The following is a 16,567-nucleotide window of genomic DNA, read 5'->3' as shown; positions in this document are numbered from 1 at the left end:
ATTTTAAGTTAACTATCCTTTGTAATGTTTTTTTATACAATGTAGTTCTGAAAAATTACAAAAATAAGAACAATTTGTTGAAGGAAAACAAGTTACATGTTTCAATGTTTTATTTATATCTTGTATGCAATATCTTACAACTTTCATGGTGTGTATAGTGGGCACCATTATGTATTTTTGTCTTAGGGATGATTTACTTATTTCTCCAATCAGAAAGCTGAAAATATTGAAAATAAAAAACCCGCATTTGGAAATATACTACGAAAATAGCCTCTTACAACAATCCAGCCCACGCTATTTTTACAAACAATGACCTTGACAAAACTGCAATATCAGAGTGGTTTGTGTCTCCTTTCGAATGTGTTGTGTTGTGGAATAGTTACTTTTTAATGATTTATGATCTGAATTTTAACCATTGTACACTACTGAATGTTTTAATTATTCTAAAATAAATTTGTATTTATAGCCTTTTGAATTGTGTTTTCTTGTACTTATCTATGTAATCACCATTTCCAATGCAATATTTTTTCATAAATACATAGTGTCCTCAAAAAGTAAACCACATCATTAGTACATTTGCTATAAATAACTTAAGTTCTTCATATTACAATTCCATATCCAACCTACTCTGTTGCAGAACAAGTATTTATCATGCAGTGAAAGTAACTGCTACTTTTTCAGTAGAACACAAATCGGAAGATTAAATACTTTAAATCTTCTAAAGTCCAATGTTTCAAATACTCACATGTTTTCGATTCAAAGAACAGTCTATTATTTAAACTTGCCTTTGCCAACAGATCCAACAAATATCAATACAAACTGAATTGATTTACCTTTTTGTAGAAGGCCTCAAAGACGTCTTTACCGTGGATGAATCTGAACAACACCATTATCTTGTCCAGGAGTTTCTCCAGCTCCTCTTCTGTGGCTTCTTTGTTGCCAGCTCTCAACTTGCAGTCCACGAACTTGGCTGCAAATTTGTCACTGGTTTTAGTCCAAGTTAATAATACAATTTTTTTAAATATTAGCAAATCGACTAAATGTGACCACGTATAAAGTTATAAATCATTTTAACCCTCGTAGGACCAGTTGTGCAATTTTGAGATAGCAGAATAATGCACTAAAAAAAAATGCTTGGTAAATTTGAGGACTCTTTTATAATACTTATATAAAAAGACTAGTTGTTTATAAATTACAGGGTTTTTTGTTTTGTTTTAGAATATAAAGATTATTAATTTATAAAAGGTTTAATAACATTTAAGTAATTAATAACGATTTAAAAGTATTTTACCTTTAAATAAATTATGAAAATTATAACCTCCTTAACTAAAAAGGCAACAGAACTGAAAAGGAAATGAAATTGGCCTTGTCAAAGTTTTTATCCCTCTCAAAAATTTGTATGAGTAAATAACAGATTTCTACTAAAAGTAATTCCTTTGTTGGCACCTCATGTTAACAGAAGAAGAGAGAATGGAAAACATTGTAAGTCCCATTCGGCATAGCGTAGAACTGACATTAGAATTTGGGACCAGAAATTGCTTCACCAGGTGTTGTTGGTTTTGTCTCATCAAGACCTTTAGTTGCAGTTATTACATCAAAGGATCCCATTTAAAATGTTACATTAACTTCCACCCTCAGTTTGAGGAACAAGAATGTTATTATAAAATCTGCCAAAAACTTCTCCAGGTGATATTATTTTATATCTCTAAAGCCCCTAATTGTGTGTACAGTGTAGTATAGGTTTTGGTACAAAATGGTTTGAAAAGCATGTTAAGGTTTTGCAATACACTTATTTTTTACACCAGTTCTTAAATATAATCATTTTTTCTTCAGAAATGTAATGATTTTTACTGCTCTTTAAATAAATAATCTCTATTGCAAAGTTCCAGCTATTCACAATTGATGTGTTTCATAGTGTATTTGTAGGTATATATATATATATATATATATATATATATATATAAGTATACTACAGATCTTCAATCTTGAACGGTGAAACTCACCAATCAGCTCGGCTGGCTTGTTGGCTCTCTGATTGACAAAGTGTTCAAAGGCTTCTTTAAGGCTGTTCCCGAACTTGTCGTTTTTCTGGAAACACGTACACACGACATTGTCCATCTTGTCCTTGAAATCCAACAGTTCCTGGACCATCGTCTTGTCCTTCTCAGGGTCTATCACGATTGTTCTCCCTTTTTTCTGCGACAAGAAACATTCAACATTTTGGTTAGGAAAGAAGAATTATGATGTTAACTTGTACTCAGTCTCACAATTATTCTCAGACATTCAAATGAACAGCAGAAACAGTGAGAGATAAGGAATTATAAAAACTGAAAGAGAATGTGTGAAAATGATAAGTAAGTGTAAGCTACCTTGATATACGTGTTGAAGTTGGCACAGAGCTCTTGCAGACCTTTCTTGACTCTTGTGAAGAGGCTATACAGAAGAGCCAACTCGTCTACTCTGTTCTCTTCTAGCAAATTGTCTAAACCTTTCTGTAGAACTGTTGTCAGGTGTTCACTTAACAGCTGTTTCTCCACCTGATCACAGAACACAACTATTAACCAAGAACAAATATGGGAACTTTCTGAGGATCAACGTACCTTGGAGCATTTTATATAAAGACCAAACTGACATATTTGGTTTTGTGTCAAAAATTTTAATAAAACACAAACATCATTTCTCAGATAAAATAAGATACAAATTAACCCTCACCATTCCAAAATCCTCATACGTTTGGCTTTCTCAAAATTCTTAAAAGAAGCATTCCTCTCTGGCCTATAATTAGATGTAATTATGCACCTTACAGGGAATTTTAAGTTACTGAATAATATTTTTGGATCACATTATTAATTCGAATTATAAATAGCTACAGTTTCCGTAACCTAGAACAACTACATTAACAGAATCAACTATCAAAATACAGAATGGAGAAGAAACAACGAGCTTAGTTATAATCCATTCCTCACTCTCCAAGAAAAGAAAAACCATTACTAATAATACTCCTTCCATCCACCTCATAATGCAAGTGGAAGTCCACAAGTAGCTTCTACTTTTGTGTTTATTAAACGATAGGGTGCCCTAGACAGCGGTTTTCAAAATAAAAACAAAAACAGGTAGGTATTTAAATTATCAATTGAATCATAAAAAAATCTGTCAAATAAGAAGTTACCTGAAAGAGCAAAGAGTTTATGCTCAGTTATAGCTGGATTAAATAAGGAAGTTATAGTAGTTAGGCTATACATAACTGTACAAGAAGTGAAAGAATGAGAGAGATAAATTGTGTTTATTTTTCCCTTTACACGCAGAGAGAGTAGCAGAAAGTACATATCATATTAGAACCACACAAACTCTTAGACAAAATCTGGTAAACAATGTTACATAGAATTCTAAACACTGTGTTTACTGTATAACACGTTTTGAAATGAAAATACATTGATGAGAAAAAAATTATTAGAATAAAAAAAGTACACAGAAAACACAAAAACTGCTCAAAATTGTTAAAGATTATCGTATCGGTCAACTTGTGATCTACGTACTCACCGTGTGTATCAATGACCACTTGGTGCTCGTGTCCAGGTAATGTAACAGTCTTTCCTTCTCTTCATTAAGTCTCTTGTCCACATGGTGCAAGTACTCAGGCACTTCCATGTCTTGTATGAGCCGCTTGCCCTCCGCCGCATACAGCGCTTCAGTGGCCACAAGGAACCTACGCCATGACGGTGACAAATCACAATTTTCTATGTTTCAATGTTGAAGTAAACTACACTTCAAGATAAAATTTAATGGTTAATTATACAGAGTGTCCCACAATGAGGTTTAAACCTTTGATTTTATATTACTTACCCATTTATACATTATTAAACACCAAACATTTTCAAACTTTACACAATTAATAAAGTAGGTTTTAAAAATATTCTGTGAAAATTACAAATATAAAATATGCATGTTCTTTGAATAATTTTACCGTAAATTGAAACATGTTTTTGGGTATATTTTGATTAAGTTAAATTATACATATTTTATATTTGTTTCTTCTATTTGTCATTGTTAATGTTATCCTTGAGTATTTATTTATTGTAAGGATTAAGTTTTTTTTCTAGAAATGTTAATTATTGCTATTGTTTTTCTTCATAACTTTTGGTATGTTAATTTGAAATTTGTATTTATTATTTTTTGTATTGTAACTGAATTATTGGTTAGAATAGAATTAGTAACTAGCATATTTAGTGAAAATGGAGAAAATCCTGAATAGCGTTTTTGCATATATGGATAAAATAATTTGTAATTTTTGTTATTTATATTGTAACTGAATTATTGGTTAGAATAGACTTAGTAACTAGCATACTTAGTGAAAATGGAGAAAATCCTGAATAGCATTTTTGCATATATGGATAAAATAATTTGTAATTTTTGTTATTTCAAAGAATAACTCACTTGGACTCGAATGCGTCTTGATAGATCTGTAAGTCTGAGAGCATTCTGAGCAGAGATTTGAGCAGAGTTCTGTCTACTGTGTCACCTTGTCTCTCTTTCTCTATCAACATAAGCAATCCCTCCACGGTGCGTGTCTGGACCAGCGTGTTGAGGACTATATGGTGTCTAAACAGATCCAGTCCCATGTCCCTGGCAGACAAAACATATGTTTGATACCTACTGTTATGTATGATCTGGAATCCAGTCATTAACCTTTATCTTTTACCGCCAAGCCAGATTATCTATAGATTCAAGATTCTTTATTTGTCATTAGATAACAATTCTGTTACAATAGACTTTGTCAACATGGAAATAGTACAAGTAGTAGAATAAAAACAAATCAAAGTAAATAAAATAACCATTAAAAATGGTAAAATTTAACAAAATAGAATTATAATTTTGTTTTGTATTGGTAGAGCAGAAGGAAGATTACATTATCAGTCATAAGAATGATGAAAATATCTTTTATGTAAACAACATAAAAAACTATTATTAAAGTGTACAAATATTTATATATCACTAAGCAATAAAAATATAAAAGTATGTAGATTGTTTTGCAATAAAAAAATAACATTACTTGGTCCAATGAAATAAGAATAATAAAAATAGCAAAGAATAGTAATAATAAGCAGATAAACAATAACAATATAATTAATAACAATAACACTAAATAGTAACAATCAAAATATAAACAATAACAATAAATAACAACAATTACAATAAATAAATAATAACAATGTATTAATAGTTTTTTAACAAATTTCAATAATATAAAAATTAGTCTTAACTAAAATAATAATATATTCTTTTAAGATATAGGAAACACAAAAGTTAAAATTTTTAAGTGTTAACATTGGTTGCTAAATAACATTGGTTTGTCAATTGTATAGAATATATGATCTTTTAACAATTTGTCAAGGACTATTTTAAATTTATAAATAAATGCTGACATACCACACACTTTCTGGCGGCTTATTAAACAACTTAATTTTCTTATTCGGTTTTAGTTTTTTTCAAGCCTAACCTTACATAAATGTGACATATACATATTTCTAGTCTTATATACATGAAGATCTTATTTAATTGTATAATTTTGTAGATGTTCTTTAACACTGACAAGACTGTAATATATCTCTATATATACACACAGACAAGGTAACATAATTATTTTTAGTTCTATAAAGGCTGTTAAACAAGAATCCAAGAAACATCTAGATCCTAAATTATTCTTACTGCCATTTTTTCCATACAAAAGCTGTTTGAGAATGACAACCGTTTCCCCACAAGATTATTCTACACACCAGATTAGAATGAAAAAAAGCATAATAGGAATTTACTAATAAATCTTCAGCAACAGTTTTTCAAATACACATAAGGAAAGTAACTCTAGCTAACTTTTTAGAAAGAGTATTTATATGGATTTCCCAGCTTAACCTACATCTAAATGAATTCCCGGTAACTTGACAGGCTTAATATCTTTATATACATTATGGAAAAAAATTATACACTCAGTTTTAGAATCATTGATAACTAAATTGTTAGCCTGAGACCACTTGGTTGCTACCTTCATTGAATTTTCATGCTGAGCTATTATTCAAAGTACTGTGGTGATTTAAGAGAGTGGTATCATCCTCAAAGAGAACCGACCTACAAGGAACATTGAAGGAAAAATCATTAACATCTACAAGTGAAAGGCATTAAAATCTACATAACAATTAACATTGCTATCAATGGCGGGAGTAGGTTTTGCATAGAACCTTTGAATAGATTTAGTGTAATGCAGATCATTGTCACCTTTAACACTGCTTGGAAAATAATTAGCAATAATTTAACTTATAATTTCAAACACAGTACACCTAGTACCAGACCCGACATTTTATATCAGTATTTCATTGACTCTGTTAAAGAAATAACATAAAATCTAAGCAGTACTTCTAACAGCTCAAATAAGTTGCTACGAAAATATAATGTTCACTTACAATTCAAAACGTTGTGGATTAAAATCATACAAGAAAGCATTTTTCATGCATTAAGAAATCAGAATAATACTGATAGTTATAACGTGTCTAATAGTCTTACAAAAAATATTCCCACAATAACACAGGCCAACGATGAAAAAACTTTTTTACTAAAAATACCTTATTCTAATGTTTTTTAGGTCGCTGAATCCAAATATGATGCGTAAAAAGCTGTATCACCCACAATTTCTTCACATTTTGAAGTAACATTTTTTTAACTAAGCGATTTCTACAGAGTTTAAATATAATCAAAAAAGTAGAGGTAATGGACTTAAATTGTGTTGGTAGCACTGCTGAAACACACTAAAAGATCAAAAAAGGTAGATTCCATTTGAACGTTAACAGCTGATGTTTGTTTACTGTCAATCTAACCTCACTTTCACGGTTTTTGTACACGTGCTCAACACAATGTCTAACCGCGGTTGTAAAAACTCTGTTGACAGTTTTTGTTATATTTGTGGTGAGTTTGTGATTAAAAAACACCAAAGAAACATTACGGACTTTGTGAAAAAGGTTTATCGATCATACTTTGGAACTTTACTTGGAGATCAGGATAAATATTGGGCGCCGCATAAGGTATGTTATGTATGTGTTGAAGATCTAAGAAAATGGTCAAAAAAGGAGAAAAAATCCTTCAAATTTGCTGTTCCTATGATATGGAGAGAGCCAAGAAATCATTCTGATGATTGTTACTTTTGCAGTGTTGATGTAACTGGTCACAACTCAAAAAATAAGTAGGTAATAAGCTACCCTAACCTTATGTCTGCCATCCGACCAGTGAAACACGGTCAAGATTTGCCGGTCCCTCAACCTCCAGATGATTTGGATTCCATTCAAACTGAACCATCTTATGATGTAGAATCTGAGTTAGATGAACAAGATGATGAAGAATTTCGATGTATTACAGAAAATGTAGAGCCTAAATTGTTTTACTCAGATTGAACTTAATGACTTGGTTAGGGATCTAGGCTTAACTAAAGAAAAAGCTGAATTGCTTGGCTCTAGACTAAAAGAAAAGAACTTGTTGGGTGCTGGAACCAGCATTTATGTGTATAGAAAGAGAGAGCAACAATTTTTCAAAAGTTTTTTGAACAAGATGGTGATTTGGTGTACTGTACAGACATTCCAGGTCTGATGAATGAATTTGGTGTTGAGTACAAAAAGGAAGACTGGAGGCTGTTCATTGACTCATCCAAAAGAAGTTTAAAGGCTGTTTTATTACACAATGGAAACCAGTACGCATCTATACCTGTTGGTCATTCTGTACACATGAAAGAAAGCTATGAAAACCTAGAAATAGTGCTGAATAAAATAGGCTATTGTAATCATGGTTGTATGATATGTGTTGATTTAAAAGTAACATGTATGCTACTTGGTCAACAAGGTGGTTTTACCAAGTTTCCATGTTTCTTGTGTGAATGGGACAGTAGGGCTAGAGATCAACATTGGTGCAAAAAGAACTGGCCTGCTAGGGAATCTTTAAAACCAGGTGAAAAGAACATTCTTCGCAAAAACCTCGTAGATCCAAAAAAAGTGCTCCTACCACCTCTTCACATAAAGTTAGGCCTCATGAAACAGTTTGTCAAGGCTTTGCCTAAAGATGGGCCATGTTTTATGTATCTCTGCCTAAAGTTTCCACACCTTTCAGAAGCTAAACTGAAAGAAGGCGTCTTTGTCGGACCAGACATTAGAAAAATGATGTTAGACCTTAACTTTGAATCGACAATGACCTCAAATGAGAAAGAAGCATGGGTGTCATTCAAGCAAGTGGTTACCAAGTTCTTGGGGAATAAAAAAGATCCAGAATATGTTGCTATTGTTGCTAACATGTTAAAGAACTTTAAAAAGTTAGGATGTTTGATGAGCCTGAAAGTTCACTTCCTGAACAGTCATCTTGATTACTTCCCGGAAAACTTGGGCGATGTAAGTGAGGAGCAAGGAGAGCGTTTTCACCAGGACATTAAACTGATGGAAAAACGCTATCAGGGCCGCTGGAACACTAACATGATGGGGGACTACTGTTGGTCACTTCACAGAGAAGTTCAGCAGGCGACTCATCGTAGAAAAAGCTACACAAGAAGTTTCAAAGAAAAGAGGGAAAGAAAATACAAACCAATCCCAGATGAGTAATGGAACCTGTATTATACCACATGTATAACTCTTTCAAGTAACCTATTGTATTAATATATTCATAATTATGATGTAACATAGTGTTTCATTAATTTCACCATATACCGTATTTATACTACATAAGAAACTACATAAAAATGTATACTACATAAAAACCCAAATTGCAGAAAAACTATGGGTGATACAAAAAAACTAAGGCCAGATTTTTAAAAATCTATAAAAATCAGCTATTAAAGTAAAAAAAAGTTTTCACAAAAAAATTTTTCGTTGGCCTGTGTAATTGTTCTCTCACTTATTGTTTTAATTTGTGTCTAAAGAATAGTTATTTTCTGAGAAACTGAAAATTTCTTGTATTTGCCCTGTTTTCGAAAAAGGCCCAAGAAATAAACCAGAGAGTTACTGACCAATCTCCATTATTTCAGTTTTTGGGAAATCACTAGAGGTTGTGGTCTAACGACAAATTTACGAAACAATATCTTGAATCACCTGCTGTTTGGCTTTTGGAGAAGTAAACCTACCAAACAAGCTTTAGACACATCGGTAAGGGACATTTCTCAGGATATGGAGAAAAGGCTTTTGCTCACGCCATATTATGTGACCTGAGCTAGACTCTTGATTGTGTGGATGTGGAAAATCTTGCTGTGAAATTATGTTTTTATAGTTTTGGCAATAGATAATTTCATTTTTCACATCTTATTTAAATAACAGAAAACTAAAAGTATCCGTTGATGGATAAAGTGTGAGGAGACACAGTGAGATATGGAGTACCTCAGGAATCCGTACTTGGCCCACTGCTGTTTCTCATATATATTAACCCTTTTAGGACCAGACCAAAATTTGACATGTGCAAAGAAAATTTTTGCGTGTTTCTGGCCATGCTCCAAGAACTGTGCATATCAAAAATGTGCGATTTTTCAAGCGTTTGAGAGAAAAATCATATCTTCAGAACTAATTACTGTACAGATTTGTTTTTAGGCTTAAAATGTTTATAATTAAATTGTTCATTGTGAAAAAATAAATTTAAGTCATTATATAGCAAAAAACAATTTGATTTATCTGTTTATCAAATAAAAAAAATAAAAAAAATAGAGTTTGATCTTCAATAACTACCAAAAATAAGAATAAATTATCCGTGGGAAATGGTATTTATTAGTTCTACATATAATTCTCTATAACTGTACAAAATTTGAAAGCCCTGGAATAAAAAATAAAAATAAAACACACTTTTCAGCATTAGCCTAACATACAAAACCTTATAGGTTACTAAGGATATTATTCGGTACTTTGGGATTATACCGACCACACCAGTATGAAGAACAAAAAAATATACATTTATAGAAACAAACATGATAGAACGAAAAAAAAACAACTCTTTAATTACAAATTTACAACGATTATCAATTGTTAATGGGATCAGATTCCGTTATATGCCCCCAACGCTTAAACTTTTTTGAATGAACTTAGAACGTTATAAAACGATGTAGTTGAGTAACAGAACTAACATTCCATCAATCAAAACAAGCATTTCCAGGTATTGTGATCGGTATTGTTGTCGCTGTTATCTTATCTTAGTATCTTAGAGTTTAGTTTTTGTTGAATTTTTGTGTTTGTAGAAATGTAGGGGTAAAACACGGAAGTACAACAAAGCGACGCACCAGCTGAACGGGCGGCGAGACTCTGCAATCACGTTATCTACTAGACCGCTCGACTTTGATCTCTGTCTGAGGATGGGGAGGGGTTTGCAATAAGACAATTCCTGTTTTATATTGACGAAATATTGTTCTACGCTAATCTAGTAATCAGTAGAAACAAAATGTCAAATAACGATTCATGTCTGGGTGTGGCCGGTATAATCCCAAAGTACCCTGACAACATTACGATGCAACATGACCATAAAATATTTTTTTTCACCAAGCTGATGATTCCAAAGACGTTTAAAATTTGATATCATAGTAAGAAACATACAGGGAATAGAAAAATAGTATATTTATCCCATATAGAAGATTAAAATATCTCTTAAAAAATATGAAAAGTCCACCGGCGATAAATCAGACGGCTGCTGGTCCTTAAAGGGTTAATAACCGACTCTTTTCTGTCTCAGGTACTACAATCATGTTTTCTGATGAGACAACATTTTTAAGTACTGGCAAAAATTTAAATGAACTTAATTTAATTACACAGAGTGTTATTTCAGAAGCCTCCAATTGGTTTTAAAAGCTATAGTTTTTTTTTAATTAACCAAAAACTCAAAATTTTCTATTCAATTTTAGGGCGATTGATGACAATTATGAATTCCACAGTATTATCTAGTAATACAAAATTCTTAGGAATATTTATTGATACAAATCTAAATTGAGTCACACACTTTAAATATATGGGAGGGTACCCGAAAGCAACCGGAATAGCATTGCAGTGGGCAGAACTTGTGTGGCTGACATTTCTGCCGCTAGGTGTGTATAATTGGTTACTCCTTGCTAACAGAATATAGCAGAGAAAATCACCTAAAGGGAGGAGTTGCAATCTTCATTAAAGATCACCTAAAAAACAATAGCACAGCTCTTAACATCCAGCACTTCTCGATTGAACTCACATGCGAAATGACTGCCATAAATCTTAAAATAGGTAAAAGTCTATTCACGATCATAGGGGTTTACAGGACAAAAAGTAATCTTGAGACCGGTCTTGAAGCAATATCTGATGCTTTGGAAACCATACAGACACACAGACATCAAGTCATCTTAATGGGGGACATAAATATTGACTCTCTTAACAGAAATCATGACTCTACTTTATTGACTGAAACCTTAACCAGCTACAACTTATATAGGCTAGACCTCCCACCTACCAGAATTACTCCAACATCAAGGACGTCAATTGACTGTGTATGCAGCAACATCCCAGAAGACAACCTAAAGGTAGAAGTAATTGAAACAGGAATTTCAGACCACACAGGGCAAATATGCACTATAAATCATACCTCACCCTCCCCTATGAACCACACTATAGCAGAAAGAAGAAATATGAGCGAAGAAAATCTGATGTCTCTAAAAGAACTCTTAAACCAGCAAAACTGGACAGAGGTCTATAATACCGACGAAGCTGATGAAGCCTACGCTAAATTTAGTAGCACCCTTCTTACCGCCCTTAACGAAGCATGTCCAAAAATAAAATCAAGACAAGGAAGAAGGAAAAAGAATTATGCTCTGTCTGACCCCACAGCATACCAGTTGAAAAAGGACTTCCTCAAAGCACAAAACATCTATAATACTACAGGTAGGGAGGAACATAGGCAAACTGCCATATTATTAAAGAAGGAATACGATCTCCAACTACGTCTCTTGAGGAAACAAAACACAATATCAACAATTGCAACGGCTGAAAACAAAACAAAATCAATATGGAATTTTATTAATCTAGAAAGAAAAGCAAAATCAGACAACAGTGCCTTAACACATCTCAACATAAATGGAAACATAGTATCTGAACCATTGGAAATGGTAGACCACTTAAACACCTACTTTATTAATGCAGCCGATCAAACAATAGCAAGTAAAAACCCAAATACTAACCACTTAACAGAACCAATCCCACAGGGAAATATTCCCAACTTAATCCTAAGCCCAACTGATCCAGAGGAAATTTCCAAAATTATCAATGAACTTAAACCAAAAACTTCCTCAGGTTATGATGAAGTCTCCTCTAGGCTATTAAAATTGTGTAAAGACGACCTTATAGAGCCTTTAGTTCATATTGCTAACAAATCATTCTCTACTGGAACCTTTCCATTAGCTTTGAAACTTTCAAAAGTATATCCAAAACACAAACAAGGATGTACAGCACAACCATCTAATTATAGACCGATATCCTTAATTCCAACCATATCAAAAGTTTTTGAAAAAATAGTTCTATCTCGTCTTTTAAAACACCTAACAAACAATCAACTTCTGACAAAATACCAACATGGTTTTATGCCTGGAAAATCCACAACCACTGCTTTGATTAGTCTGGTGGAATTCATCATTGACCAACAGGAAGAAGGAAATACAACTACTGCTATTCTGCTTGACTATAGTAAAGCTTTTGATTGTCTTGACCACAAACATCTCCTTAAAAAGCTGTCATCACTAGGAATTCGGGGAACAACAAAAGAGTGGTTTAAAAGCTATTTAACAGACCGAAAACAACTGGTGGAGATAAAACACTATAACAATGGAAAACTAGAATTAGTAAGATCACATCCGAAGAAGATCACAAGAGGAGTCCCTCAAGGATCGGTTCTAGGCCCTGTTCTGTACATACTCTTTACAAACGACTTTCCTAAACTCCTTGAGCTCTATTGCAACTGTTTAATGTACGCAGATGATACAGTGTTATTACTTGGCAGAGAAAACACAGAACAACTAGAAATTGATTCCTTCACAGCCATAAATATGGCAATCCAATACTGCCACAATAATGACCTTGTCCTCAATGAAAAGAAAACAAAACAACTAGTACTAGGAAGAAACAGAGAAGTTGTCACACGAATACCAGAACTTGATGAAGTTAGCTCCACCAAATACCTTGGAGTTACAATTGACGAAGACTTATCGTGGACACAACACATCAACTTACTCTGCAAGAAACTTAGCACAGGACTGTATGTGCTGAGAAGAGTGAGAAGTATAAGTGACACCACAACTACCAAGACTGCATACTATGCACTCTTTGAGTCACACATACACTATGGAATAGCTGTATGGGGAGGAACAACTAACACTAACCTACAACGTGTCTTCCTAAAACAAAAAAGAGCAATCAGAATTCTAGGGAACCTTCAACCAAGAGAAACATGCAGAGACACTTTCAAGAGCCTGAAGATCCTCACAGTCATAAGCATCTACATTCTAGAAGTTGTGACTTATATACACATCAAGGCGCCAGACGCGGCAAGAAATGGAGCACAGATCCACCACCATAACACCAGGCACGCAACCAACTACTGCCTTCCTGTGCATCATCTTAGTAGGACTGAGAAGAAACCCAGCTACACTGGCGCCAAAATGTGGAACTCTCTACCAGAAGACCGAAGACAGAAGTACAAAAGTTTCCACGCCGCCTGAAGAGTTGGCTTCAGGACCGACCCTTCTACAGCCTAGCAGAGTTCTATAACTGGAAACAACATTTCAACTAGCACTAACTTGAAATTATTTTACCACTTTGATAGAGCATTTTAACACAAACTTTGACATGTCCATTTTTAACTCCAACTTGTTTCGTTTTGTATCATCAATGTTAACTTTAGATTTTTTCATTCTATTTCATATGTACATTTTTCTCTGTAGAAGTTTCATATGCAGCCAGATTGTATTCATTTAACACTGCTTTATTTTTAATGTTTAACAGTTTTAACATTTGTGTCAAGTAATAATCACTGATCATGTAACATTACATGTTTTATAATATGTTAATTAATGTTCTACACTGTAATAGTTAGTAACTTTGTATTTGACGCCATTACTAATCTTAACGATTATGTAAATAAAGAAATTTTGAATCTTGAATTTTGAATATAGCACAATTCATAGCCAGTTCAGTACCGCCTGTATTGTCAATCTGGCTTGTTCCGTTCATCTGTAGTGATTGTTTTTACTAGTGCTGTTTTGTTTTAAATGAATAATGATTTATTCCATCCAAAATACAAGTGCAGATTACAAATAACATAAATGGAATTTACACTGCCACAGTTTCAAGTAGGATGCCAGAGCAACAAAAATTGAAACACGAAAATAAAGTCAGACCAGCTTGTGATTGTCCTTTGATAAGAGCAGCACTTCACTCTGTGGCGTCTGTGTTCCTCGCTTATCACAATACACTAACAGTATGTCAATAGTTCATATCTTATGTCTAATATGACTTATTTCTACAACTGAAACATGAGACCAAATAAAAAATGGCCTTTAAAACATAATTTTTAAATAAACTAACTACTTTGTTTGGGTTCTTAGTCTATTTCCTAACCATAAGTATATTAGACAAAGGTTGTGAAAATAAATTAAAACTGATATTTGAAAACAAAATAAATAATCAATAATATTAACCACTATTTTTTACATTTAGCCATATAGACTAATTTTTACATAAGCACATTGTTTAAAAAACTTAAATCACTATAGCCGAACAGCCAACATTTACAGAGAAAAGATTCCTGTATTAGGACATAATTTAATATTATATGGTAAACTATTGAAATATTTTGGACCTTCATAAAGAAAAGATTGTCTGAACAGTGATTTCTTAACTTTAGGAACTCGAAAAATGTCATGTCCATAACTTTGTGTACTGTAAAATAGTTGGTTTGTTCCTGTGTTACCACTTTTAATATAAAACAAGTGCAAATCTTTATAGATAAAAAGGTGCTGTATTGGTTATGTTTTTAATTGATGGTATAATGGAAATGAACTTTCTCTCTTTTGTTTGCTAAGAATTATTCATATAAAATGATTTTGAAGGACACGTAATTTATCAATATACTTAAAAGTTTTGTTGCATACCTTATATAACCCTTTACATTTACATAAAAAACTCTAAATAAATAACAAACTTTTAAGAAATAATTTTTGAAAGTTAATTTAAAACAGCACCAGCAGTAGTAAAATTTAAATTGATTTGGTTAACATTTGTATTTTTGAAACACAAAATGCCTCCAGCTCTGTATGTGTCATTACAACATGAACAGTAGTATATCCAAGTATTTGGTACAAGCTAATTTAATCTGTATTTATCCAGGCTTCGCTTAAAGCAATGAAATTTATTTTAGGTTTCACTTAACTCTAATAAAAATGAATTAAAGTTTTTTCTTATACTTCTAATATTTACATAAACTAGATTAAAAACATAACCTTGTACATAATATTTCTTTTGGTATAAATTGGACAACATTTCATTTGATCTAAGTAAAAACAAGTGAGATTTAGTTCTTCTTTGCTGTGACTTCTGTTGTAGTATTGTGTAATAAGTGTTGCATATATTTCAACATTGTTTTACAATAACACTTCATTCTATTTACATGAAGCTTAAGTAGACAAATATCTATCATATAATATAGTTAAAATATGATAGCTCACATAATTGAAGTCTTTAATTTACAATTAAAACTAATAAAAATCTAATTATTCACAGAACAATAACAGGTTTTTTTAATGAAAAACTGTATATAAATTCTGAACGAAAATGAATTCGAACAGATCGGAGCAGTAGGGACTGCCTGACTCACCAGATGGAATGGACGGCGGCGTTCTGCAGCACGTAGGTGCGGTCGAGGTAGAGGAAGATGCTACGGATCATGATCATCTGACGACAGTGTGACAACCAGCACTCGTTCATCTTCTTGAGGAAGATCAATCGATCCATAGTGTCCGCCAGGAACTGCTCTATGTTGGCTCTCACGTGCATCTCTGTCAAATCTGGAGAACAAGTCAGAGCTGAGCAGATCTCTCAAACACTCTATGCAACTTAACAATTTGTGATCCACACTATAACTGCTCAACAGATTCTCTCTTTGTCTTAGTCATTTCAGACCTAAAGCTTCCAATGTAAATGTTTTAATCTATTTCTACAGTAACTGATATTTTTAAAGAATTTACTGTTCTAAAACAAAACGTTGCCTACTTTTAGAGGGAAATTCAGTCTATAAACTTGAGCTTATTCCAGTATTTTCCAAATACTTTAATTTCGAATCACATATACTTTCTAAGGTACTGCATAACAAAAAGAAAAGCATTTTTACAAAAATCTATAATATAAATTGAATGCAAAAAAATACAAATACATGAACATTTTTCAATCATAATGAAAATAAACAAGGTTGCTAACTCCAGAAATCATATGGAAGTATATATTCACAGAGATGGCCATTTAATCTTGTTTTCTGTAGAAACGTCAGTAAACGTCACGGGCTGTGGGGC

The 16,567-nt window shown here is 32.7% G+C and overlaps 1 protein-coding gene across 1 annotated transcript in view; it reads right to left on the bottom strand.

Annotated features, from left to right (window-relative positions):
• Positions 1 to 833: 833 nt before the first annotated feature.
• The window catches only part of LOC124372768 (cullin-4A-like), a gene marked incomplete at its 3' end in the record, with an annotated part of 48,967 nt that continues 33,233 nt past the window's right edge, over positions 834 to 16,567 (bottom strand). The window contains 6 exon segments of the mRNA XM_046831179.1: positions 834 to 970; positions 2,004 to 2,196; positions 2,370 to 2,537; positions 3,541 to 3,706; positions 4,435 to 4,623; positions 15,877 to 16,066. Of these exon segments, the coding sequence (XP_046687135.1) occupies positions 834 to 970; positions 2,004 to 2,196; positions 2,370 to 2,537; positions 3,541 to 3,706; positions 4,435 to 4,623; positions 15,877 to 16,066 (1,043 nt within the window).

This window comes from Homalodisca vitripennis, unplaced genomic scaffold (assembly GCF_021130785.1).
Source record: "Homalodisca vitripennis isolate AUS2020 unplaced genomic scaffold, UT_GWSS_2.1 ScUCBcl_3998;HRSCAF=9869, whole genome shotgun sequence".
NCBI classification, from domain to species: domain Eukaryota; kingdom Metazoa; phylum Arthropoda; class Insecta; order Hemiptera; family Cicadellidae; genus Homalodisca; species Homalodisca vitripennis.
The sequence above is the reverse complement of the archived record's forward strand: the minus strand, read 5'-3'. Positions and strand labels throughout refer to the sequence as shown.